The following is a 26,825-nucleotide window of genomic DNA, read 5'->3' on the forward strand; positions in this document are numbered from 1 at the left end:
GGGTGATTTTGTCTCCCCGGGTGATGCTTGCATTTTATCACTGGTCTCCTCTTAAAATCCAGAGATGAGCAAGTTACAAATATAGTTACTCTCTTTCCCAGCAAGCACTAACACAGCCACACACGGTGCTAGAGAGGGCAGCCGGCTTACCTCTGGCTCTGGCTCTGGCTCTGGCGGGAAGATTTGCTCATCCTCCGTGGAGTTGGGTAAAATGGCCCAGGTGATGCTGGCGCTGGCTGATGGCAAGGAGCCAAGTGTCCCATTTTTCAGCTGCTCCGTGGAGTGTGACTTGGGCCCGTGCCATCCCAGGATGCTTTCTGAAATAAAGACCGAGGATGATGCCAAGCATTTTCCAAATCCAACGTTTAGAGCTCAAGAGGTATCACACTAGATAAGAAGCCCAACGTGAAGTGGGCCCAGTGTTAAGTGGATGGTGGTGGATTTCGGTTGGTTCAGTGGAATGAAGTGCAGATTCAGATCATCTATTCATGAACGGGTTTCTGCATAATGGCCATATCAGAATCACCACAGGCTGTGTCTCTCCCCATTCTTGGACTAAAACAATTCATGTTCGCCATATTTCCTTAAGGGTGTTTATTATTATTTTTTTTTACCTGTTTAAAAATACTTTAAAATAGTTACAATAAAAAACCAAAAGTCGAGGACTTCCCTGATGATACTGTAGTTCCCAAGGCAGGGGGCGTAAGTTCAATCCCTGGTCAGGAAAGATCCCGCACGATGTGGCCAAAAAAAATAGCAATAAACAAAGTAGAATTTTATCAGACACAGGCTGCTCAAAATGCAGTTTGAGTGCAATCTGATGACCAGAGCTGAGAAAAGACATCTGCAGTGTGATGACGTTCACAAGCCCACAGCCACTGGATGCAGCCAGCGTGGCAGAAGTCAAGAAGCCACATCACTGAAGACAGATGTGGTCATGCCATTATAGCAAAAACTCTTTGGGGTTACCAGATTGGTGTTTATAAATTATTTATTTTCTTCTCTCTTTCTTTATTTGGTCATGCCACGATCAGAGATTGAACCCAGGCCTCCAGCAGTGGAATCAAGAGTCCTAACCACTGGACTGCCAGGGAATTCCCTATAAAGCATTTTTTTAATCCTCCCTAAATCCTTGAGGACAAGAAGAAAACCTTTCTCTCTCTAATACTAACCTTTGTAAGCACTCATGCTCAGCTGTGCCTGACTCTGCGACCCCACAAACTGCAGCCCGCCAGGCTCCTCTGTCCCCGGGATTCTCCAGGCAAGAATACTGGAGTGGGTTGCCATGCCCTCCTCCAGGGGATCTTCCCGACCCAGGGATCGAACCCGGGTTTCCTGTGGCTCCTGCATTGGCAGGTGGGTTCTTTAAGCATTGTGCCCCTGGGGCATCCCCGACCTGTCTGAGTCACGGGTCACTGTAGAATAGTTGCATATGCTTCCGAAGGGGACAGGAAGTAACTGGGGGTAGATTTCTATACCCCACAGCAGTCCTGCCATTAGAAAAAGAACTGGCCTCACACTCAGCTGAACCTGGGGATTCCGTCCTCAGCCCGAGAGCAGGAGTGAGTGAGTGTGGGAAGGCTGGCTCATGCAGACTGCCTCACACGAACTATAACTCCGCAGCCCTCCAGTGTCTCAGACGCTGCCTGCCATCTGCTCCTTCTCCCCCTGCTGCTCACAATGCCCAAGCAAGGCTATGTTGTTTCAAACTCTTCAAGGTAGTGAGAGTCTTTGTGGGCACTATTTCCCTGCTAAGACTGACATCCTTCATTCATCTACCTGGTGGAGGAGGTCTCCCACATAAATCCAGGGATCTACTCAACCATCACTCCCTCACAGAGGCCCCCTGCCCAGGACCACGCTGGCCAAGGGAGCGTGCTGCAGGCTCCTCTGCATCCCAATAGTTGTTGTACTGTCTCCCAGCTCTTAGTGCGATCTGAACTCACTCTCCAATCCTTTGACCACCTGATGCAAAAAACTGACTCACTGGAAAAGACCCTGATGCTGGGAGAGACTGAAGGCAGGAGGAGAAGGGGACGACAGAGGATGAGATGGTCGAACAGCATCACCAACTCGATGGACATGAGTTTGAGCAAGTTCCAGGAGATGGCCGGGCATGCTGCAGTCCATGGGGTCACAAAGAGTTGGACACGACTGAGCAACTGAACTGAACTCACTCTCTTCATTCGTTTATTGTCTGCCTTCCTCTTCTCCCTAAAAACTCAGCTTCTTAAAAACAGAGGCCATACTGATCTTGCTCAGTGCTGATTTCCCAGAACCTATGACAGGGTCTGGCAAGGAGTGTGTGCTCACTACAACTGTGCCTAATGAGTAAAGGACCATTAAGACTTTCGGATATCTTTAATTTCAAAATGGGTGTATGTAGAATGTTGATGAAAAGGGTCTGGGGACACAGCAGGGAAGGGAGTGAGGAAGGAGGGTTATTGCTTACTGGGTACAGAGGTTCAGCTTTGCAAGATGAAAAGGGTTCGAGAGTTTGGTCATACAATAATATGAATATATTTAACACTACTGAGTTAAATACTTAAAAATGGTTAGGAAGTCAAATTTTCTGATATGTATATTTTACCACTCTTTTTTAATGACAAAAGAGTCATCCATATGCATAACATCCATAATTTGATGTTATTTTTTAAAAAGGCAAAAACTCATAACACTAAAATCAAAGGCTGAAGGGTGAGCTAACGACAGGTTTGGAAAGAAGCCCCATAAATAGAAGGTGGATGGGGCTGGACTGAAAAAAACAATCCAGGGTTCCAAGGCCCAGAATCTGCCCTCAGAAAGGTGGAAAGGTACTTCTTACCTGGTATGCTGACCAACTCCTGCTCAGAGACCAGAAGTTAGATTCAGATCTTAAATACTGGGCAGCTGTCTCATAAATACAAAGGTATTACTTGTTTCACATTTTATTTCATTATATAAGTAGAAAATGTCCTCCAGAGTAATTAGGAAAACTTGAAAGGCACTAGGGGAAAAAATCTGCTTTCCTTCTGGTGGCTCAGATGATAAAGGATCTGCCTGCAGTGCAAGAGACCTGGGTTTGATTCCCGGGTGGGTAAGAACCCCAACCCACTCCAGTATTCTTGCCTGGAGAATTCCATGGACAGAGGAGCCTGGTGGGCTACAGTCTACGGGGTCACAAAGAGTCAGACATGACTGAGTGACTAACACTCACTCTTCATAGGCAATCAGGACAGTGTTCCATTACTCTCAAACCTCAACTCTGCCCCTTGCTCCCCTCCATGCCACCATCAGTCAGAGGTGATAACCAGGAGAGAGACAATGGGGCAGGAAGTAGAGTCTGGCCTGGCCTTGAAACACAGCATCCTGAGACAAAGACCAAGACAGGAAGGGGAGGTGGCAATGCATGCTGGGAAATGTAGTTTTTGTACATTCCACAGATTCCGAGCATGAAAGCCCAGTGAGTGAGGACAGGAGACCAGTCCAGCCGCTCTGATCCCCAGTCACTGGTTTGGGAGTCTGGATAGCGGGGGAAAATTCTAACAGAGTGAATGAAAAAGGCTGTATAAATTGATCAATTCTGTACTGAAGCTCGGCAGTGGGTGCCCCTGCACCCCCATTTTCCTTCTTCCTCTCAGCCCAGCCCTTCCCAAAGCGGAAGCCAAAGAAGACCTTGAAGGCCAAGAAAGCAGTGTTGAAAGGCGCCCATGGCCATAAAACAAAAAAAGAAGATGATCCATACGTCACTCGTTGTCCACTGGCCTAAAACACTGTGGCTCAGGAGGGAGCCCAAATGTCCTCAGAAGAGTGCCCCTGGGGGAAACGAGTGTGACCACTATGCCATCAAGTTCCCCCTCAACCAGCAAGTCAGCCATGACGGTAACAGCAGACACAACCCACCCGGTGTTCACTGTGGATGTCAAGGCCAGCACCACCAGATTAAACAGCTGTGAAGGCGTTCTATGACGTCAACACGGCCAAGGTCAACACCCTGATCACGCCCGATGGAGGGAAGAAGGCCTATGTCCAATTGGCTCCTGACTGTGATGCTTTGGATGTTGCCAATGAAATTGGGACCATCTAAACTGAGTGCAGCTGGCTAATTCTAAAAGTTTCCACTGTTTTTTTGTTTTTTAAAGGACTCCTTTTTAGAGTCCTGTTTAGAGTCCTTTTTAGAGGACTCTACAGTGCTTGAGGAAAAAAAACAGTATTCTGAGAAGGGTACCCAAAAGGCTGAGAGGAACAACATATCTCTGAAATTTACTCTAATGGTAAGGTGTCAGAGAAAACATCAGGAGAGGTGTATCCTTGAAACAATACAAAATAAAGTAACCACTATGGAACAAGAACACAGAGCCAGGAGAAGAAAACAGGCTGAGGCGAAGAAAGAGGTGGAGGCAGGAAGGACTTACTAGGAGGAAATGAAGCCAACATTAGCAGAATTAAGGTTAATACTGAAACAAGAGGAAAACAGGATCAACACTGTAGAAAGTCAAGTAAGTAGTGTGTCAAGATGAAGTTCTATTAGTGAGCAGCTGCCAAGGGCACAAGGGTCAGCAATGAGACAGAAGATTCAGGACTTCCCTGGTGGTCCAGAGATTAAGAAGCCATCTACCAATGCAGGGGTCATGTCTTCGATCCCTAGCCCAGGAAGATCCCACATGCCATGGAGCACCTAAGACCATGCCCCGCAACGACTGAGCCAGTGCTCTAGAGCCCATAATCTGCAACAGGAGAAGCTGCCACAATGAGAAGCCCGCAAACCACAACCAGAGACTGGTCCCCACTCACTGCAACCAGACAAAGCCCGTGCACAGCGATGAAGACCTATGCAGACAAAAATAAATAATAATAATAATAAAATTTTTTAAAGACAGAAGATACACGGCAGAGACCTTTATGTGAAAAGAGATCAGTGGAACAAAAACAATAAACAATAACAGAAGTAAAGAAACACACAGCTGGAGCTGAAGAGTGGGTTGCGGATCCCGTGAAAACAGCCCACCACAGTCCAGCAAAACCAATGGGAAAAGACTCACATCTAGAGAGCTTTCGATATTTTCTTAGGTTTTTTCTCTTACTGAAATGTCAAACACACACAAAAATAGAATAGTTTAATGAATGCCTGGCTCATTAAGTTTGGCAACACTTTTTAATTAAAAAAAAAAATCAAGAGGAAAAATTTTCCAATCATCTAGGCAGAACAGTTAGACCTGCCTTAAAGGGGTAAAAAAAAATCAAGCTAGTCTTGGCTTTTGCTACAACACTAAATGCCAAAAGACGACAGATGAAGAGAAGAATGTAAATGAATATCTACATATTTCCCTGTGGGTGCAGGGCTGGAAAGATAATGCTTGTCTTCAGACAAATTATCTTTCCTCTGCTGAAAAGAGTCAGCATTTGTTAAGCTCTTGCTAGGTGCCAAGGACTACTATACAAAAAATTTCTTTTTAAAATTATTATTTAATATTTATTTATTTGGCTGGGCCAGGTCTTAGTTGTGGCACGCAGGATCTTCTTCTTCTTCCTTTTGTATTTGCAGCATCTTTAGTTGTGGCATGCAAACTCCCAGTTGCAGCCTACTGAATCTAGCTCCCCAATCAGGGATCACACCTGGGCCCCCACACTTGGAGTGAAGAGTCTTAACCACTGGGCCACCAGGCAAGTCCCTATCATATGAAATTTTTGTGCGTTAGCTCATCTAATTCTAATGACGACCCATAAGGTAAGTCCTAGGACTTACCTCTTGACAGATAAACAAAAAGGCAGACAGAGCCAGTAAGCGTCAGGGGTAAATGGCAGATGAACACCCAGGCCACCTGTCCCCAGGGCCCAGACTCTCAAACTCTATGGTCTGTGCCTTCCGGGCACCACTGCAGGGACTCAGAAAATATCCCACTTTCTGGGGGAAAAAATGACTTGAGGTCATATCCCAAAACATGAAGAAAAGCAGCAGGATAAAGAACTCAAGACTGGAGAAGCTGTGGAAAAGCAGAGGCAGTGAGCAATGAACCCAGCTGAACATAAGGCTGAGCAGGGCTGGGACTCAGGGCAGGAAAAAGGCACTTGCCTCTGGGTAAAATTTAAAGAGGCAGCAAGACACTCAGTAATCAAGATAAATGGCATGTTCATGCAATACTGTTTAAATCAACATTATGTCAGAACAAAAAAATGTCTTAAAGGACTCAGTCTCAGTTGCCTCACCCAGTCAAGTCCTATCTTTTAAGATTTTGATATTTTGTTCATCCTGGATTTTTTTGCGTTAATTTTGGTTTCAAGATATTGCATTAAAACGTCATTTATCTTAATGACTTTGGTGCCATTAAATTTGTGCTCACAGTAGGTGTTCCACTCATCACACCCCGTCCCAGCCCTGGAACTGAATTTAAATACTTCTTGAAAACATGATAACATCACTGACTGTTAAGTCAAAATTCTTTTAAAGAGATCTAATCACTATTACACATTATTAAGTATTAATATTAAAATATTGATAATATCTCCCACATTATATTTTAATCAAACATTGGGAAGTCTACTAAGAAAAAAAGGAAATTAAAGTATTCTGAGTCTTCATCACCCTATAGTGCGTCATTCTTGATTTTGACAATTAGAATACTACAAGTCAGTGAATCCTTATGAAGACTGCAATGTGACCACTACTATAATTTATATACATATTTTCCCCCAAAATGCTAAAGAAAAGGAAACACAACCTGTGTGGCAAAATGAGAGGAAACAAGAAAAGCAGCACAAATACAGAAACAAAAAGCGTAATGGAGACCAAGGAAAACAAGCAGCACTGTAAGGGAAAACAATAAATGACTGGACTGCATTCTGTGTCTGAAAGATAAATTCTCAAGATGGTGTCATAAAACAAAACACAAGTCTCAACCAGATTTCAATAATCCAAAGAAAGACACGCCAATTTTCACATTTTAACATCTCTGAAATCGGAGTTCATCTTATGCTCAACGACGTGTCTTAGTTTAATTGGCAGCTTTTTCTTAGTGGCACGAAGGCTCACGGTGTGTTTCACTACGGATGTGCTGGACAGGTGAGAAAACATGCCTCACCTATAGAAAGTGACTCAGAAGGTCTATGATAGAGAGGCGATCAGAGACATACCAGCAAGGACAAATGCAAAGAAAACCAGGATCTAACATGACCACGTGGCTGCTGACCGTAGCCTACTGGCTGTATGTCAATTGCCTTTCACTTTCTAGTGCACCCTAAAGCTCCTGAGTGGCAGACCATCGGAGATGATCCAGTGGGAGACAGGAGGAAGGCAATGGGTCAGGTGCTCACCGATTTGCAAACTAGTGCTTGCAGCAGGTTTCGATGCATGCCTGCAGGTCCTCACACAACACTCAGTAGACACAAGAAGCCCAAGAAAAAGGGGGAAAAACCTTTCTGGCTCTCTTAACCAACCAGAAGCAGAAGGAAAGCTACAGATTTAACCACGGGCTTAAAGCTTTGACTGTGGGACTGTCTGACTCTGCCCTTGGCCTCAGCGTACCCCTTGCTGGAGCACTGGAGGCAGCGCTGGAGGCCAGTGACAGGGGAGGCACTGGAAGGCCCCCCACTCTTCCTGAGAAACAGTGAACTCCCGCCTCCTAGGTGCAGTCAGTCTGAGAGGGCTTTCCCCAAATGAGTAAGGCTGACATTTACAAACATGGGAAAAACACAGGGTGTACTTATGATGAAATGCTGGTATGGTAGGATCTGATGGCTTTCTTTACGGAGGAAGTGCCAATCAATCTGTTTTGACTGCTGTATAAAAGTAAATAAATAAAACTACCCATCTGAAATATTCTGCAATGGTAATGTTTCCCAATATGCTGCTTACTGAAGGGATCATCACATTTTTTGTGGGGTTTTTTGTTTATTTTTATTTTTTTCCATTTATTTTTTATTAGTTGGAGGCTAATTACTTTACAATATTGCAGTGGTTTTTGTCATACATTGACATGAATCAGCCATGGATTTACATGTATTCCCCATCCCGATCCCCTCTCCCACCTCCCTCTCTACCCGATCCCTCTGGGTCTTCCCAGTGCACATTTTTATCTTGACTTTTAATCACAAAATACGGGAAGGTGACTTAAATAGTGACTTAAATGCACTGCCAACAGAAGCACTGGGTGTCAGGAAAGAAGGATAGATAGAGGTTGAGAAAAGATAGACATTGTAGGGACAGAGGAAAAAAAAGGGGTCTGAGTGGGGAAAAGGGATGAAAGTTGAGAATCTGAAGATGTTTCTGGGAAAAAATGAAGCAGAGCAGAAGGAAGAAGTCAACAAGTGGGAAAAGCCCAGAAAAGTCCCTACAATAGTCTCACCAGGACTTTCCTGATGGTCCAGTGGTTAAGACTCCATGCTTCCAATACAGGAGGCCTGAGTTCAATCCCTGATGAGGGAACTGGATCCCACATGCAGAGTGGTATGGCCAAAAGAAAAAAAAAAAAGTCTCATCTATTTGACCCTTTTGGCCAAACCCCAAAACAGCAGGAACCAATGCAACTGGCTTATTAACTGACAATCCCTATAAATCTTAAAAGAGAATGAGAAAGTTACTGGAAAGGCAAGTTAAGAAGTGCATATTAAATTCTGTTCCGGTTCCCCTCTCTTCAATTACATGTGTCTTGGTCTCTGGCCCTGATTCCTGTCCAAGGGCATGAACATCATCCATGGGGATTCCTCTGCCACCCCCACTGCAGCAGCTTGTCCCGCACCCACCGTAACGTGGGAGCCAGCTCTCACAGTGCACTAGAACGTGGTCTGATCACAGGTGTCTGTGCTGCCTCTGAATCATGTTCCCTGGATCAGGTGAGGAACTCCCCAGAAGCACAGGTAGCAGACTGCTCTGCCCCAGCAGACCACTTTAAGGTCTGGAATCCCCCTCCAGCACAGACTCCCAAGCAGCCCAGCCGTCTCCAGCTCTGGAGCAGCCCTGACTTGTCACACCACAGAAAATCAGAGGCACATATCTGGACTCGGGAAACCAGATGCCCACATGCCCCATCCCATCAAGCATCTGCCTTCATCAAAACGCTGGAGAAGATTCAGTCACCAGGACAAAGGAGAACCGGGGAACATAAGCCTGGACCAAGAAGCCAAGTTCCTTTATAAATTTTACCTACAAACCTCTCCAAAAACAGAAGTTAGATGAAGCATTTCAGCCCTGAATTATCTCAGAGGTAACATCGAAGACAGGACCCGAGCCTGAAATGTGTAGGTGGGCACAGATGAGAGCTCAAGTAATTCTCCAGCTTGTTCCAGTCGCTCTGTTTGAAATGAAATTGAGGTCGGGGAGCAACATCTGCAGACAAAGGCTCTAGAGCCGCCAGGTTCCCCAGAAGATGCAACGAGAAGCTACAGAAGATGCTGGGAGATCACAGATTAGGTTTTGATTCCAAAGAGGGGCAGAAAGAAAAAGAAAAAAATCAGTGCAGGAGGGATCAGAAAGCAAAGAGACTTCATGAACAGTGCCCACAGATATAAGCTGTGCTGAGCGATCTGTGCCCCACCCACCCATCCCCTGCCCCTTGAAACTCTAGAGCAAGGGTCCCCAACCTCTGAGCCACAGACTGGTACCTCCTGTCAGATCAGTGGTGGCATTAGATTAGAAATAAAGTGAGCAATAAATGAATTCGCTTGAATCATCTGGAAACCATCCCCCAGCTTCCGGTCCATGGAAACAGTGTCTTTCACAAAGCCGGTTCCCAGTGCCCAAAAGGCTAGGGACCGCTGCTCTGGAGGAAAGCCTGATAGAGGTTCACTTTAATGAGATTTTGATTTCCATCAACCCAGTCTGGCACTCCTTGGATATAACCGTTAAGTTTTTATCAGCAGGAGTCAGGCTGCTACAGCCCCCATCAACCCCAAGAGCCCTGAGGTTCTTAACAAATGCATTTTGAGATGACACTCCTGGGGTCACTAGGCTCTTCCATTCCATTAGCTTGAGATTCTGGAATTCTGTTTTAACTGCAGGCAACTATGATGCTTTGGGTGAGGATATAATTCCACCTTTTTTCCCCCAAATGTGCGGCAAAGATTTAAAAGACATGTGCAGAAATGTTTTAAAATCCAAAGGGCTGTGTTATATGGAATATAACTTTGGAAAGGGTGAGGAAGACAAGGAAACACAATAACCTTTATGATGCTTAATGCTCTATTCTCCAACCTTCAGCCAAGTTCCCCAGTAAAAACGGCTAAAAGGAAGGGTGGGTGGACAACAGAGTCAGGTCCAGGAAGGGACAGGACGACCACTCCCCACAGAAGGCAGCAAGGTGGGTGCAGCAGTGTCCAGACATTGCGTGGTCTCCCGCCTCCCCCACAAATAGTCCCCATTTCAACCTCTCACCACATCTGACATTCTACCTCAAGCTTTGTCCCTCCAGCCCTTAAAAACCCCAGAGAAAGAATGAAAATCTGGAACAAAAATTAAAAATTTACTAGAAAGTCACCTGAAGAAAAAGGTAAGGCATGAATTTCAGGCACAAGAAAATCGTTCAAGTTTCTTATCCACTCCTTCTTGGAATGAGCCCACTTGTTCGCAGAGCCTAGAAGCAGGTTCTGGTGCAAGAAGAATTCTAGGAACTTTGAGAAGCACCCAGTCTAATGCTGAGGTGTGCCCAATGCCTAAAGCAGTCACTGAGGCTCCATCCAGATCAGGAAAAGTCAGGGAGTCTCATTTTTCAATGAGACTTCTCAAGTAGAGAAGAAAAAGGCAAGGAAAAAAGCACATGGGGTGCCTTCACTCTGTACCTGGACACACACGCCTCTCCCAAGCCCAGATCAGGCACCTGAATGTTTTTTCTTTTGTTAGAGAAGACACTGGTAGAGTCATAGGCAAAATTCAGAAAAGTCGGGACTTCCCTGGTGGTCAGTGGTTAAGAATCTGCCTACCAATGCAGGGGACATGGGTTCAATCCTTGGTCAGGGGAGCTGACAGTGCCATGGGGCAACCAAGTCCATGTAACACACCTACTGAGCCCACACTCCACAGAGTTCAAGAGCTACAACTGCTGAAGCCTGTGTGCCCTAGAGCCTGTTCTCCACAACAAGAGAAGCCCCCGCAATGAGAAGCCCGTGCAACTGCAGCTAGAGAGTAACCCCTGCTCATCACTAGAGAAAACCCACATGCAGCAACGAAGACCCAGCCAGGCCAAAAATATAAACAAATACCATTTTTTAAAAAATTTAGTAAGGTCTGCAAATTAGGAAGAGGATTGTATTTATGTTAATTTCTCGATTTGGACCATTGTACTGTTATTACAGAGAAGAGTGCCCTTTTTTTTAAGGAAATTCACACTGAGGCATAGAAAAGTAAAGATACATATCATCGGCAACTTACTTTTTAGTGGCTAGAATATTATAATAGGCTTATACATACAGAGAAGATGGGGCAAACATGGTAATAGCATTTGGAGAATTTGGAGATCGATGAGAATTTTTCATACTATTCTTGTAACTTTTTTAGAAGTCTCAAACTATTTCCCAAACAATAAAGAAAAAAATACAAATACCTGCCCTGAGAAAATTAAGATGTGAGCAGGACAGTGTCGGAGAATTAAGGTGTGACCAGCCCCAGTCTGGGGAATCCAGAGTCTACTGGGTGGTCCGTTCTGGTTTGAACAAAGGACCCCCGGCGGCTGCCACAGAGGGTAGAGCCCACCCCTGGACTTTGCTCTGCGATACCAGGGTGGCTTCGGGCAGGTCACTTACCTGCTCTGAGGCTCAGCTCAGCTCACCCACATGGTGGGCATGACGATACCTACTTCGTGAAGATTTCATAAAGCGGGTAGCAAAAGGTAGACACTGATAGAATCAGAGCTGAGTAATGACGGTGGGTACTACAGAAGAAACTCGAGTCCCCCGCCCCTACAGCTGACTCTGGGAAACCAACATCACCCTTTAACCCTGGTGACAGGGGCGGGCAGTGGGGACCTGGAGGAAATGTGAAATACAGACCATTCGTCATAACCTGGCTTGGCTTCCCATCACCTGAACTGCCTCATTCTTCGTTAATTAACTGAATCCTGGGCAACAAAGCTCAGTGAGGCTTCAGTGCATCTCTTCTAATACTTTATAATTCCCTATGACATGACCCATCTCAAGCCATTTTCACCTTTATCATTTAATTCAATCTTCCCTAGTATCTTTCTATCTGCTTATCGATGAAACCTTCCTTCAAAAGGAATGGAGCCTCTGCAGGGAGTTGATTATTATCTCGAACTTCTTGATAAACAACTAGAAATGCTTCTGTTATGTATCTCAGAGAAAATCTCACACTGGGCCCTGAGGAGACAGGAAAGAGGAGGGCATGGTGGCCGCAGGCAGAGAGCAGGGGGCAAGGCGGCTGTTCATCATGGGAGGGTGTGGGGATATACACCACAGGCACAGTTAGAAATAGCAGACCAGATGCTGCAGAGCAATAGATCTTGCAAACACAACATTGAGTGCAAAATTCACAAAACAGAAGGCAACGGAGAACTGAATGCTAGCAAGTCTCAAAGGAGTTCCATAGTATTCATGAAAATGTTAAATTGTTGATAGGAGGGCACATTGCTAATGGGTGAAATGAAAAAAATAGAGATAGCCCAGGCGAGTTTGAGAAGGGGTAAACACAGAAGCGCTTGGATGAAAGGCAAGATGGATAGATTTAAAGGAAGAAGGTCACCGCGGACAGACATGCACGTGCGCACAGCGGGCAACGCACACTCGCAGACCCGCGCGCGCGCCGCCGGGGAGGTCTTACCCGAGGCCCCCGGCCTGTGGCTGGGCTGGCCGGCGTGGTGCAGACTCTGCTGGAGCAGGCTCAGGCACTCCCCGAGGCAGCTGAGGGTGGCCGCAGAGGTAGCTTTCAGGAGCAGTAAGTCCTGGTCCAAGGCAGTGAGGGGACCAGACCCCGGGAGAGACTCGATGGCGTGCACCAGGTTCTTCTGCTGTCCCTCCACCTGGGTCATCATCTGCGGAAAAGGGAGGCAGCGAGGAGGTGAGAGTCAGAAGGCCTCACTTCCACCGTCCGGGAGCCAGCGCTTAAACCATGGGAGTGGATCAAAGTGGGGTGCAACTGTTCACAATAGCCAGGACATGGAAGCAACCTAGATGTCCATCGTCAGACGAATGGATAAGAAAGCTGTGGTACATATACACAGTGGAATATTACTCAGCCATTAAAAAGAATACACTTGAATCAGTTCTAATGAGGTGGATGAAACTGGAGCCTATTATACAGAGTGAAGTAAGTCAGAAAGAAAACCACCAATACAGTATATTAATGCATAAATACGGAATTTAGAAAGATGGTAACAATGACCCTATATGCGAGACAGCAAAAGAGACACAGATGTAAAGAACAGATTTTTGGACTCTGTGGGAGAAGGCAAGGGTGGGATGATTTGAGAGAATAGCATGGAAATCTGTATATTATCATATGTGAAACAGATCGCCAGTCCAGGTTCGATGCATGAGACAGGGTGCTCAGGGCGGGTGCACTGGGATGACCCTGAGGGATGGGATGGGGAGGGAGGTGGGAGGGAGGTTCAGGATGGGGAACTCATGTACACCTGTGGTTGATTCATGTCAAAGTACGGCAAAACCACTACAATATTGTAAAGTAATTAGCCTCCAATTAAAATAAATTAATTAATTATAAGAAAAAAAAAAGTGTGGTGCAAGACAGCATCGCCACCCAGACTATGGGTGGCGTGAAGATGCAGTCTGAGGATGCTTGGCGCACATCCATCCTGGGATGCCACAGGCCTGCGATGAAATCCATCCGGGTTCATCTACCCAAAGACACTTGGCCTCTGCAGCTCTGCACACAGGAGAATTTTAGAACTTTACACCTGAAGGGGACCATCAGGCCATCCTGGGTGTATCTTTTACAGGTCTTTGAAAGGTAAAAATAAACATACTAAAAGTAGAAGTCTTGTGATCAACTTTAAGGTCCTTGGACCACAGGAAGGTTATCTGAGACAATGGGCACCCCTGGCTTTGTCTCAGAGCAAGGTTAATTCCTTGCTTTTCTTCTGTCTCCTGTCCGTCCCTAATTCCTTGGTGGTCCTCCTTGAAGTTCAGGAAATAAAAGTGAAATCTGGGGCTAGCATTTGTAGGGGTGAGACCATACACAGCATAACCAGTGCTGACCCACTCTGCCCCTAAAATGCTAGGAGAGCCCTCAACTTCCTTAACACCACGTATAGGGAGCCAAGAGGAGGAGAAAAACCAGGAGTTCAAGAGCCAGCCCCGCTCTACTGCTAACGCTGTGACAAACCAGTAACCCCATGGCGGCCTGGCTTCAATTCAAAAGCTACAGACAAGCAGTGTTTCCTTGGACAAATCAAGGAGAAAGGAATTTGAGAACTAGAAAAGGACTTGACTGGTGATCTTGTGAAGTGCATCCTCCTCCTGTTTTTATACCTTATCTTGCTAAACAAGATGATGAGCATAAATTGCATGGCCAACAAATAAGCAGTTGAGCTGATATGTGGAGGAGCAAAAGCAGTCCGCCCAAGGTCACAGGTCAGCATTAGAGGCAGGAACCAACTCCTGCTCCCTGGACTCCTTCCCTGTTCTCTAAGCATCTCCCACAAAAGCCATCCTTAATTTGAAGCAGTTGCTCCTGCTCTGTCACCATTATCCCCAGGAGGATCCTTGTGACCATCACGATGCCACCAGCTGGAGAGAAGCAATACCTCTGCAAGGACCACCGGACCCAGACACAAAACCCATCCCATACGTGGGCTTCTCTTTCTATTTTCCTTTGAAGACAAATATCTTCTATTTCCTATCACTCTGCATAGTCAACACCTTAAAAATAAACAGTATGCCCATTGCAATCCTACTTAACCAAAATTGGTGCCGTTACGTCAAAAAGATTTTTTTTAACAGTAACATTAAACATATTACATGCCCATCCTCTGGCCATGTAAGTTATTTTCTGCTGATTACAGAGGTTATAGCTAGCCATTCTGGCTCCTAAAACAGTACACGTGAGGCATAATAGGGGCTCAGTAAGAATTCATTTCTTCTTCAGGTCTTTGCTGAAGGGCTGCCTTCTTGGGAAAGCTTCCTGCCCCACATAATTTAAAATCATCTGTACTAGCATGAAAGCAGGAACCATTCTATCTGTGTGATTCACTGATGGATCCCAAGCAACTATCTGTTGAATGAATGAATGAACCTCCAGGGTCTCTTTTTTTCACTGAGGTGCAAAAGAATCCATTTATGACACAGAGTCTACAGGAATCATTACAGTCAGTTAGGACAACATGGCTGAAGATTCAGGAAAAATAATACCTCTGTTATCAGTTTAAGTTTGCCAAGAAAATGGTTAAATTTAACATTAAAAAGATAAAATGTTTACATATTCATTGACAGTCAACTCTATGGAGAACTGCTAACGTTTAGAGAGAAGTTGACTTCGAGCTACTTATTGTAGTCAGCATTTCTGTAAATTCCTACCATAATATCTTGTCTCAGAAAAATGATGTGTTCAAAGAGAAGAAGAAAAATATAACAACAGAATGTAAATCATATGTTCTTGACTATTACAGATGATGCCATAATGCTTAAGAGAAAAGGTAAATAAAATGAAGCCATTAACTACAGAATCCACTCATTTTTAAAAAATTTTTATTTTATCTTGGGATATAACTGATTTACAATATTGTGTTAGTTTTAGGTGTACTGAAAAATGATTCACTTATGAATCTACACATACATCCATTCTTTTTCAGATTCTTTTCCCATATAGGTCACCACACAACACTGAATAGGGTTCCCGGTGCTATACGGTAGGTCCTCGGGGATTATCTATTTTCTATATAGTAGTTGGAATATACTCACTTTTAAAATCAACAAAAAGAACTATATTCCAATTATATAGCATAGGATAAATAATTATTTCACAAGCATAAAATATGATGCAAATCTCAGGTAAAAAAAGACACAAAATTGGGATCCCCTCCCCCCGGTGGTTCAGTGATTAAGAATCCAATTGCCAATGCAGGGGATGCTGGTTCAATCCCTGGTCAGACAGGACTAAGATCCGACAGGCTGTGGAGCTGCTGAGCTCAGGCTCCACAACTATTGAGTCCTCACTCGAGACCCTCTGAGCCGCAGCTACCGAGCCTGAGCATCTCGAGCTGGTGCTCTGCATCAAGAGAAACCACCGCGATGAGAAGCCTGCACACCGCAACTAGAGAGTATCCCTCTCGCTGCAACTAGAGAAAGCCCATGTGCAGCAACGAAAACCCAGAACAGCTAAAAATCAATGAACACAAAGCTGACTCCCCGAGTCTCCCACCCTATCACAACAGAGGCATGCACCCAGAGATGGGTGGCACGTACCTGCTCCCTGGAAAATATCTGACAGTGTTTACTGAGAGCCTGTTGCCAGCACCAGAGACAGCATGGCCACCCAGAGGGGACACCGGAACTGGCGGTGGGTGGATTTGTCAGTTACAGTGACTGCAGAACAGCTGGTGCTGAGTGGGAGGGGGCGGGCGTGCCACATGCCCCACAAGCCTGGGCACAGTCCCACTCAAGTACTTCCCTGCTCAAAAATGCCAATAGCGCCCCCCTGAGTCACCCTGCGCTGAAGACAGGCCAGTGACCAGGCACTGGATGGATTTCAGCATCCTTGGTAAACGAAGCACTGAAAGGAAAATGATCCCAGCACAGTGCCTGACATGTTAAACAGACGCCTAGTGATTCATTTTCTCTCCCTTTTCCATGTGATGTGAAACAGAACTTTGGTCTTTACAGACACAACTGATGCCAACCTTCACTTTCTTTTAGCATCATCAGGCTCCAAAAGAAACTGAATGAACTCTGCAAGCAACGCAGGACTGGCAGCCTCACACTGATGTATTATGGTTATTGCTGCCCAAACATTTCTCAGACTGGGAGGTCCTGAGGAGAACCTCCCATCAGACTCGGGAAGAACAAGTTTTACGCGTTTTCATATCTGATTTTAACGTAGGGCACATATGAGATGTCACAAAGCGACACCAAGTCTCTAAGCAGCTCACTCTGTCCTGCAAGGTCCCCACAAGCTCAACACAAGAACGAAGCGTGGCCAGTGACGGCCACCAGCCTTGGAACAGCCTGAGCCACTAAATACATGTATTTCAAATTAGGTTTCTGAACGCTTCTTTATTTTATTCTTTGGCCACTCCATGAGGCATGTGGGATCTTATTCCCCAACCAGCGATCAAGCCAGGGCCCCTGTATTGGAAGCACAGTCTTAAGTCACTGGATCAACCGGGAAGTCCCTAAACACTTCTTCTGAAGCACAACATGAATCATGCGTGGTGTTTAAAAACCAGGGGGAACAAAAGGCACAGGTTTCATTTCTTGCTGGCATTTCATTTCTACAGTCAGGGGCATCACACCTCGTAACATGGGTGCAAATGGGACCCTCGTCGAATTTCAGAGATCTACTCCCTGGACACATCAACTCCGAGGTTCTAAAATAGATTAACTGTAGGTCAAGTCCAACTTCGTAGGGAAGTGAAAATTCTATGACCCATTCCTCATGGTGCAAACAATGGCATAATCAAAGTGTAGGTTAATGATAAGAAAGTGAGTGGCTGCAGATTTTCTTCTTTTCTTTCAGTGAAGCTAAAACCAAAGCTGAAGGCAAAGACCAAACCCCAGTGACATCAGCTCCACAAGATGAGATCCAGCTAATGAGGACTGGAGGAGCAGTGGCTACACTTGCCTCGATCACTTTAGACTGTTGTGACCTGCAAAGCTTGGTGTAGGTTCGGAGAGGCACCAGAAAGGTCCCATCCCGACAGGTCAGACATCAACAAACACCAGCTCGTCACTCATCGGTAACCAAAGCATCAGCCTCACGCATGGCTTTCTTATCCTAACATCACCAGAGCTGCCGGCCTTGTTGGCAGAACTTCCTGGGCTCCCAGACAGCACGGGACCTTCAGTAATTCAATCTGTCCTGCTTGGGAGGAGACCCAGAAATTCAATGTCATCCTCAAGGTGGCCTCGGTTTGGCATTTCTCCTCAGCCTAATGGAACCCCAGAGCCCCCGCTAAGTCTCATGTCTGGGTCACAGAGCAGTCCTTGGCCACCTTCGGGCAATTTTTTTCACTTGGCCAAAGTCATCACTGAGGCTTATAAGCCAGGCTTCAAAGACCTTAGAACCCAAACTAACCAACCTACTAACTAGCTTACCATCTCCATTAACACAGATTTACTATTCAACTACCTTCAGTAGCACTACTTTAGTATTTCAGACTCCCCACCCAGAAATGACTTGACAGCTCATTACAGAAGTTTCCTAAAATATCCATCAACACAGCACGCACCCTAAAACTCACGGAATGCCTTGCCTCAACATCCTCACCTTGCTGTTTCTGCCAGTCCCTGAGCCATTGTCCCCTGATCCCTATTCAAGGCTCTGCTTTGTCAACCAAATTTCTAATTCTGATTTTTAAGAAAGTTTTCATTGGAGCATAGTTGCTTTCCGGTGTTCTGTCAGTCTCTGCTGTAGAGCAGAGTGAGTCAGCTGTGTGTACACATATCCCCTCTTGTTTTCAGATTTCCTTCCCACGTAGGGCACCCCGGAGCATGGAGTGGGGGTCCCCGTGCCGTGCAATAAGTTCTCACCAGTTATCTATTCTACACATAGTATCAGCAGTGTGTGTGTCAGTCCGCATACCCCAGTTCATCCCATCCCCCCAATTCTCAGGTCTGACACCGCCCCCCGCGGCTGGGAGACACAGCCCCTTGGAGGTGTTGCTTCCCGAGTATGAACCATAGAGCCCCTCTGCTTTGCCACCAGAGGGCAGTAGTGACCCCTGGACAGGTGACATTCCCACCTCTCCAGCCCCTCTCCCAGGAGCAGTGTTGGGAACACAGTCATTCCTGGGCTCACCCGAACAATTTTCTCCTTCTTGTTGGCTCACTTCCCTCTCAACCAGCCTCCCATATTCTGTCTGTCCTTCTGGCTCTTGAAACAACATCTACTGGACTGTTAACCAGCCGAGAGCTTCCCTGAGGCAGGGTACCAGGTCCCCTTGCACGGGGCTCCACGGTCCCAAGCATGATCCCACGTAAGCGAGTCCCAAACATCTTATGGACTCCCAGCTCTCCTCCAGGCCCATCAGGTGACCAGACAAAGAAAACCCCATGGAGGCAGATCTTCAGACCCTCACCGCTCAGCAGGGGCAGGAAGGTGATGGTGACGATAAAGAACAAAGATGAGCAGGAGGAAATCGGGTCCCTCTCCAATGAGGCGAGGCTGCTGGCTACACAGATGAGGTTACAATAATGAGGAAGAACAAAATGATAAAACGTAGGTAGAGAATGGAGAAACCATATTATTCTATATTACAAACCAAGGGAAATTAAAAATGGGAAAAAGAAGGAAAGATCTCCCCCAAATAGACTATTAGATCTTTCATGCCCTGACTGCACATGTCGACAAACTTCTATAAAAGGTTAGAGAATAAATATTAAAGGTTTTGCAGACCACTGGTCTCTGTGTTTAGCTTGGCCCCTGCAGCTTGAAGGCAGGCAGGGTCCAAGTGTAAACAGATGGCTGAGGCTGTGCTCAGCATTTAACATCTCGGTTTAGATGTCAGATAATTCTTTTTTCATTCAAGGTGTAATTTTGTTGGCTCTTGGAGTGAGAGGTGATTTTCAATCCTATCTCGGGCACTTTGGCCATCATGTTAGGAGATTCCAGGTCCAGTGTGAATTTTTTAGGAGGCAGCCACATGCCTGGATTGAACACACAAGGCCTAGCCCACTTTCATGGCCTGTGGTTTCAATGGCGATCTAATTTCAAAGCCTTAATGGTGCTATTTTGATCTGCTTGGTTAATCTCCTGTCTGAGGCCTCCACTGGTCCCTGCTGGCTGGCCTGAGAGCCCAGGCCTTCCGGACAGAGGACAGATGCCTGTTTTGGCAGGAACCCTCTTGCCCTGGGCTCTGGGTCAAGGATGGGAGTCTCAGGCCTGAAATCATTTTTATGCCTTTGGGCATAAGGAGACATGGGTTCGATCCCTAATCCGAGAGGATCCCACATCCATGGAGCAACTAAGCCCATGGACCAAAACTACTGAGCCTCTGCAAGAGACCCCAGGAGCCACAACTACCGAGTCCACGTACCGCCACTACTGAAGCCCCCAGGAGCCTGGAGCCCGCGCTCCACAGCAAGAGAAGCCACCACAATGAAAAGCCCTTACACACAACTAGAGAGTCTCCCCCACTCACCGCAACCAGAGAAAAGCCCCACAACCATGAAGACCCAGCACTGTCAGAAATAAATAAATACGACAAACCCATAACGTTCAAGAACCATAACACCATAAACAGAAAAAAAATGCAATCAAAAAATGGGCAGAAAACCTTAACATACATTTCTCCAAAGAAGACATACAGATGGCCAATAGGCACATGGAAAGATGCTCCACATTGCTAATTAGAGAAATGCAACTCAAAACTACAATGTGGTACCGCCTCACACCAGTCAGAATGCCCATTATTTAAAAGTCTACAAATAACCAGTGGTGGAGAAGGTGTGGAGGAAAGGGAGCCCTGTTACAGCACCGCTGGAAATGGACGTTGGTGCAGCCACTGTGGAGGACAGTGTGGAAGTTCCTCAGAAAAGTGAAAACAGAATCACCATAGGACCCAGTAATCCCACCCTGGGGCGTGTATTTGGACAAAACTCTAATCCAAAAAAATACATGCAGCCCTGCGTTCACAGCAGCACTATTCACAACGGCCAAAATGTAGAAACAACCTCAATATCCATCGATAGACAAATAAAACGATGTGGTACATATGTACAGTGGACTACTTCTCAGCCACACATAAGAACGAAATCATGCCATCTGTAGCCACATGGATGCAACTAGAGGTGATCGTAACTAAGGGAGATAAGTCAGAAAGAGGAAGACAAACACCCCACACTATCATTTGCATGTGGAATCCAAACTATGACACAAATGAAGGTAAAGATGAAACAGACACAGAATCACGAACATAGAGAACAGACCTGTGCTTGCCAAAGGGGACAGGATGGGCTGTGAGCTCGGGGTTAGTAGGTGCAAACTGGTATATATAGGATGGATAAACAAGGTCCTACTGTACATGTATACACATGCATAAATGAGTCACCATGTTGTATAGAAGAAATTAACACAGCATTGTAAATCAACTATACTTCAATTAAAAAAAAAAAAAAAGAACTATGAGATCATAGTACTCATGGCCAGAGAAATCTATGACTATCTCCTTCATTTTGCAAGCAGGAAACCTGAGTTCAGAGAGGCTGGGGATCTGTGCTGAGGTCACACAGCTTCATCTGGAGTGGCAGCCCTCATTCTCCTCCTCAGGGGCCTCTTCTGAGTACAATCTGATGTACTTCCTCCTCTTTCCTTCTCATATTTTGAAATCAAAATACCCCTTTTGCCTCAGAAAACTACAGTGAAGCTTCTTCTGCTGTCCCTCACCCCAACCTTCTCACTACCTGGAAACAACTAGTTTCTGTTTTTCTCATGAAAAAAAGGTTGAATTACTCCCTCAACCACTATCCCAACAAAATTAGACAGTAAATACAGTTCTAAAAAAGGAAGTAAACATTACCTAAAATCCTACTTCCCAGAGATAGGCCCTAACATTCTGGTATTGCTCTGACTCCCCCAGTTTACACACACACACACACACTCAATGTTATTTTATTTAACAGGATCTTTAGATGTAATTTTACCATGTGGAATGCATTTCTTACGGGTGAGAGTTACTTCAAAATACTACACTGGGGGTTGAAGGGAGAGATAGTATGAAATGATACTGGCTTGGGGGCTGCTAAAGCTGTTGATGGTGACATGGAGGTTTAATATTACCTTCCCTAATGTTTTTATGTTTGAAAATTTTCAAACTAATGAGATTTTTTTTTCAATAGGAGGAAAATACATTGTTATGGGTTGAATTGTGTCTCTCCAAAATTCGTATGTTGACATCCTAACTTTCAAAGCTTAAGCGTAACATTATTGCAGGGGGAAGTATAGCCTTTATTTTGTAAAAACTTTGAATTACAATCTATAAAAAGACTGAATTGCTGTGTTGTACACCTGAAACTAATATGGCACTGTAAATCAACTATACCGCAATAAAAAATTTATTAGAAAAATACAGGAGTTTCTTGAAGATTAAAGGTGTTGAACAACCAGCTCTCAGAAAGGCCAAGAGTAAGGCTGAGATTAGGGCACACTCAGCAGTTCTGCTGCAGTTCATGGGGTCGCAAAGGGTCGGACATGACTTAGCAACTGAACAGCAGCAGCAAAAGCCTGAGGCTCCCCCATCCAGGGCCTGCCAGGAAGGGTTCCAACTTGCTGCCACATGTGCATGACTCCAATCACATTTTTCTCAGGAAGGAGATTATTGATAGGATTGGATGTTACCCAGGAGTTTCAGTCCTTGCTGCAATCATTCATAGCAGGGAGAAAGTCTCTCTTTTTTTCTTTTCACAGAGGTCATCAGGTTAAAATCCAGTCATTAGAGTGGGTCCTAGTCCAATGCGGTGTCCTTATAAAACAGGGAAATTATGACCAAGACACACACAGAGGGTGAATGAGAAACCGTGGGAGACCTGGATCAGACCCTCAGAGGCACCAACCCGCCAACGCCTCAACTGGGGGTTTCCATCACCAGGAGACAAAGCAGCCAGTTTGTGGTACTTTGTTACAGCAGCTCCAAGAAGCTGACACCTCACAGATGTCTTAATTTAGTAGCTACCCTGTGGAGAGCTTTTCATTCCAAAAGCAAAGTCAACCCTGGCTCTGAGGCAGAGGCTCCTTGCATGTGATGTCACCCTCGTGTTTTCTCAAGGAATTTTTGCTAAAGGAAAAGTGAGACAGAGAATACATTTTCAGAATGAGGAATCTAGAAAAATGGCACGAATGAACCGATTTGCAGGGCAGGAAGAGAGACGCAGAAGTAGAGAACAGACGTGCAGAGGCAGGAGAGGGTGGCATGAATTGGGCGAATATCTGACATACATATGACACATGAATATATACCGTACTGTGTATAAAAAAGACAGCTAGCGGGAAGCTGCTCTATGGCACTGGGAGGGAGCTCAGCTCGGCTCTCTGTGATGACCTGGGCGGGTGGGGTGGGTGGGATGGAGTAGAGGGGTGCTCAAGAGGGAGGGAATATATGTATACACGCAGCTGATGCATTTCACTGAACAGCGAAGCTAACACAAGATTATGTAAGGCAATTACACTCCAACTTTTCAAATAAGGAGGTAACAGAAGATGGTGATACACAGGTTAAAAGCTTTACTTTTTTAATTCTACGTGTTTGTACTGAATGTTACGAAGTTGGTAATGAGGGGTGCCAGGTACAAAAGGAATCATCTCTTGCTCTCAAAGAAACAGGCCAACAGGACTGTGAGTAGAAGGTAAGGGGTCAGGTTGTCTCACTCATCCCTCACTGCTTGACAGCTCCTGCCTCCCTCGTACAGACACGGCCCTGGCAGGATGCTAGATGCGATGAAGGCGTACAATGCTGACCTCCCCAGCACAAAGCCCATGACCGGGGCTTTGGTGGAAGAGCCACCCACTGCTGCTTTTCTTATAAAAGCAACCATCTTTCTTCTTTCTGTTTTTTTTAAACAAAAGCAATACTTATCATAGGATAAAAATAATAATAAAATAGAAAAAACATATACCCATAACACACAGAGAAATAAACATTAAAATTTAGGCAAATATACTTACAACATTTTCATGCACAAATATGTACTTTGACGTTTTATGAAAGGGGTTGCAAATCATAATACTGCTTTTAAATTCCATCTACTATGTCAATAAATTGGGACAATACTATCTAAGATACTGCAGATCATTCCAGCACATCAATGGGCCGCAACTGACTGCCCCACTCCCCACCAATGGACCTTACGATGAGGTCTAACTTTCTTTTCTGTGACAAATCACATAAACTTCTCTGTAGGTAGATCTCTGCATAAATTTGCAATGATTTTCTTAAACTCCTAAAAAATTAATTGTTGAATTTGAAGGTATTTAACATTAATTTTTAAGACTTTTGAGAAATACTGCCAACTTGCCATTTGGGGGAAAAAAACCAAAACTGTTATCAATTTGTATTTCTGAGACTTCCCTGGTGGTCCAGTGGTTAACAATCCTTCCAGCAGTGCAGGGGATGAAGTTCAATCCTTGGTCAGGGAACTAAGATCCTACATGCTGTGGAGCTATGAAGCCCACACACCACAATAAAGACCAGTGCAGCCAAACCCTTGTGTGTTCTCAGCAGTGTATGAGCTGTCTTCTTCCTTGATACTCTCTGAAAATCGCCTTTTTCTCATAATCAATTACATAGACCAGAAAAAAAAGAACTCCCCAAAGCAAAAACTAGTGTTTCAGGACTTTTTTTTTTTTTTTTGCTTTAATCCACTGCCCATGTTCCTAAATAATCTGGGGTTTCAAAAAAATGTTAAGAAATTTCCACATCCAACAATGAGTAGTAAATAAGCCCAAGAGACCTCATGTGCAGTATAGTGAATACAGACAATAATACTGTACCATAATCAACCTTGCTAAGTGACTAGAACTTAATTATTCCAACCACTAAAAGAAAGGATAATTATGTAACGTGACAGAGGTGCTAAAATATTGCTACAATGGCAATGCTGTTACCCTATACACATGTGTCAAATTAACAGGAGATGCAGCTTAAAATTACCCCATGTTATATGTCAAATACATTGAACAGAAAAGCGGTTTCCATATCCAGTCAAGAAAATAGGATGAAAGGGAGTCCAGGGAGCAGGTTTCCATGGTGAGAGTGGAAATCAGGCACGTGGATGGCTGGGTGGGCACGCCTGCTGGGCGGAGGACAAGACGGCCCAGCGATGGGTGGGAAGCTACACACAGCCCTGGGCAGGGAGGGGAAGAATGACCAGGAGAATCCAGGGGTTCCGAAAACTCATGAAGAGGGGCTTCCTGGTGGTCCAGTGGTTGAGAGTCTGCCTGACAGTGCAGGGGACACAGGTTCGATCCTTGTCCGGGAAGATTCCTCATGACACAGGGCAACTAAGGCCACGTGAGTAGAGCCCACAACAAGAGAGGCCATCACGATAAGAAGCCCGGGCACCTCCACAAGAGCGCAGCCCCGCTCACTGCAACTGGAGAAAGCCCTCTACAGCGAGGAAGACCCAGCACAGCCAAAAACAAATTTCTTAAAAAATTTGTAAAGAAAGCTCATGAAGCAGCCATGAAGCACAAGACTTTTTCTCTTCTAAAAAGTCAAGGGTAAGAAAACAATAGGAAATAATGCCTGACCCTGAAACCCTGTCCAACTGCCTGCTCTGCTCCCAGGACCCACCAGATAAGGGAAGGATTGTCCACCTTGGCCAAGCTCACCGAGGCCCTGCATCTGATGTGAATCCAGCCTCTAAGCTGAAGAGGAAAGCAGAAAGCAGCTCCTGGCTTTCCCACACCACTCCTTCTCAACTTCTCCATCTATCTGCAGTACAGAAGCCACGCCGGTCACAGGCACTGACGTGAATAATAGGACCAAGGTCATTTCGCCTCTGGGTCAAGGGGAAGATGAACGGTGTACAAAGTGCTTCTACACTCATCATCTCTCACCTCGCCCTCTGCCTTGGTCACAAGGCAGGCCGGGCATTGTGATATGCCACTCTGGGGCCCAAGTCATGACCCATGCAGCTGGAGACACGAGGACTGAAGTCCCCTGTCCTGGAGCCAAAATTCTCTGCCTGTCTGCCTCACTCCCAGGAGGCACAGAGAATGGCAATGCTCTAGACAACTCATGATCACAGCACATGCACGCACGTGTATACACACACACACTCTCTCATGGTGTGGCCTTCCGCCTAAAAGAAATTAGACACAACTCACACTGAATTGAACTAGAACAAGTTAGGCCACAAACTCTTCCTGGGTAAAATCCCCAGAAAAGAAATTGTGATTCATAAACGAAAGCCTCAACAACAAAGGCTAAGGATGTGTCCTGCAAATGGTGTGGAAGTTTCACGCAGGTATTTAAGTTTCACTCAGAAGTCCTCTCATCAACCTAAATATACATCATGTTTAAAAATACACCCATGCATGCACATCCACATACACGCACGTGCACGCAGGCACACACACACACCCCATGTAAAAACCAAAAACTAAAACGCTGCTTTACAGATCCACATTGTCAGCCTTCCAGTTGACCCAACATTTCTCAGTAGTTGCTGGCTGGTGAATCAGGTTTCTGTTTCTTGCAGAATGAAACCTTACAAACCAAAGATCAATGAGTATGAAATTACTGGAGTCTGCTCTACCTTTGATCACACTCATATTCCAAATCCGTGCTCAGCCTATCTCAAAGAACTTCTAAGTTTCTGAAGCATTCAGTCTTCATTTGGGGAAATCCTTTTATTTGGGGGAGAGGTTGTTCTAAGAATTCCTGGGGCGAAAAAAAAAGCCAACAGGTATCTGTATCAAACTTCAGGATGGTAGCATGTACTTATCTCAGACTGGGCCACCGCTCTACCTACTAAAAGCCTGCTTCTCTTTTTAAACATTAATAGTTGCTTTTAGTCCAAACATCTACCCAAACCAGCAGACAAGAACATGACAACACAGCTCTTTTCCAGCTAAAATTAATTTCACTAGTGCCAACGACTTTCAGCAAAGAAATGTTTCTCCAAAGGGCACTTGAAAGAGGGGGAAAAATTGGACAAGAACATCACGCCTCCAGGCAAATCCTTTATAGCATCTGAGCCCTGACATATGAAACTCTGGAGAGACACACGCATTT

The 26,825-nt window shown here is 45.3% G+C and overlaps 1 protein-coding gene across 6 annotated transcripts in view; it reads right to left on the reverse strand.

Annotated features, from left to right (window-relative positions):
• OSBPL10 (oxysterol binding protein like 10) overlaps nucleotides 1-26,825 on the reverse strand; it is a 316,838-nt gene that overhangs the window by 70,702 nt on the left and 219,311 nt on the right. For all 6 annotated transcript variants that reach the window (XM_061127667.1, XM_061127672.1, XM_061127671.1 and 3 more), the window contains 2 exons: nucleotides 12,743-12,953; nucleotides 151-317 (listed from right to left, as the gene is read on the reverse strand). In XM_061127667.1, the coding sequence (XP_060983650.1) occupies nucleotides 151-317; nucleotides 12,743-12,953 (378 nt within the window). The remainder of the gene's footprint in view (nucleotides 1-150; nucleotides 318-12,742; nucleotides 12,954-26,825) is intronic.

Source organism: Dama dama, chromosome 24 (genome assembly GCF_033118175.1).
Source record: "Dama dama isolate Ldn47 chromosome 24, ASM3311817v1, whole genome shotgun sequence".
Lineage (NCBI taxonomy): Eukaryota > Metazoa > Chordata > Mammalia > Artiodactyla > Cervidae > Dama > Dama dama.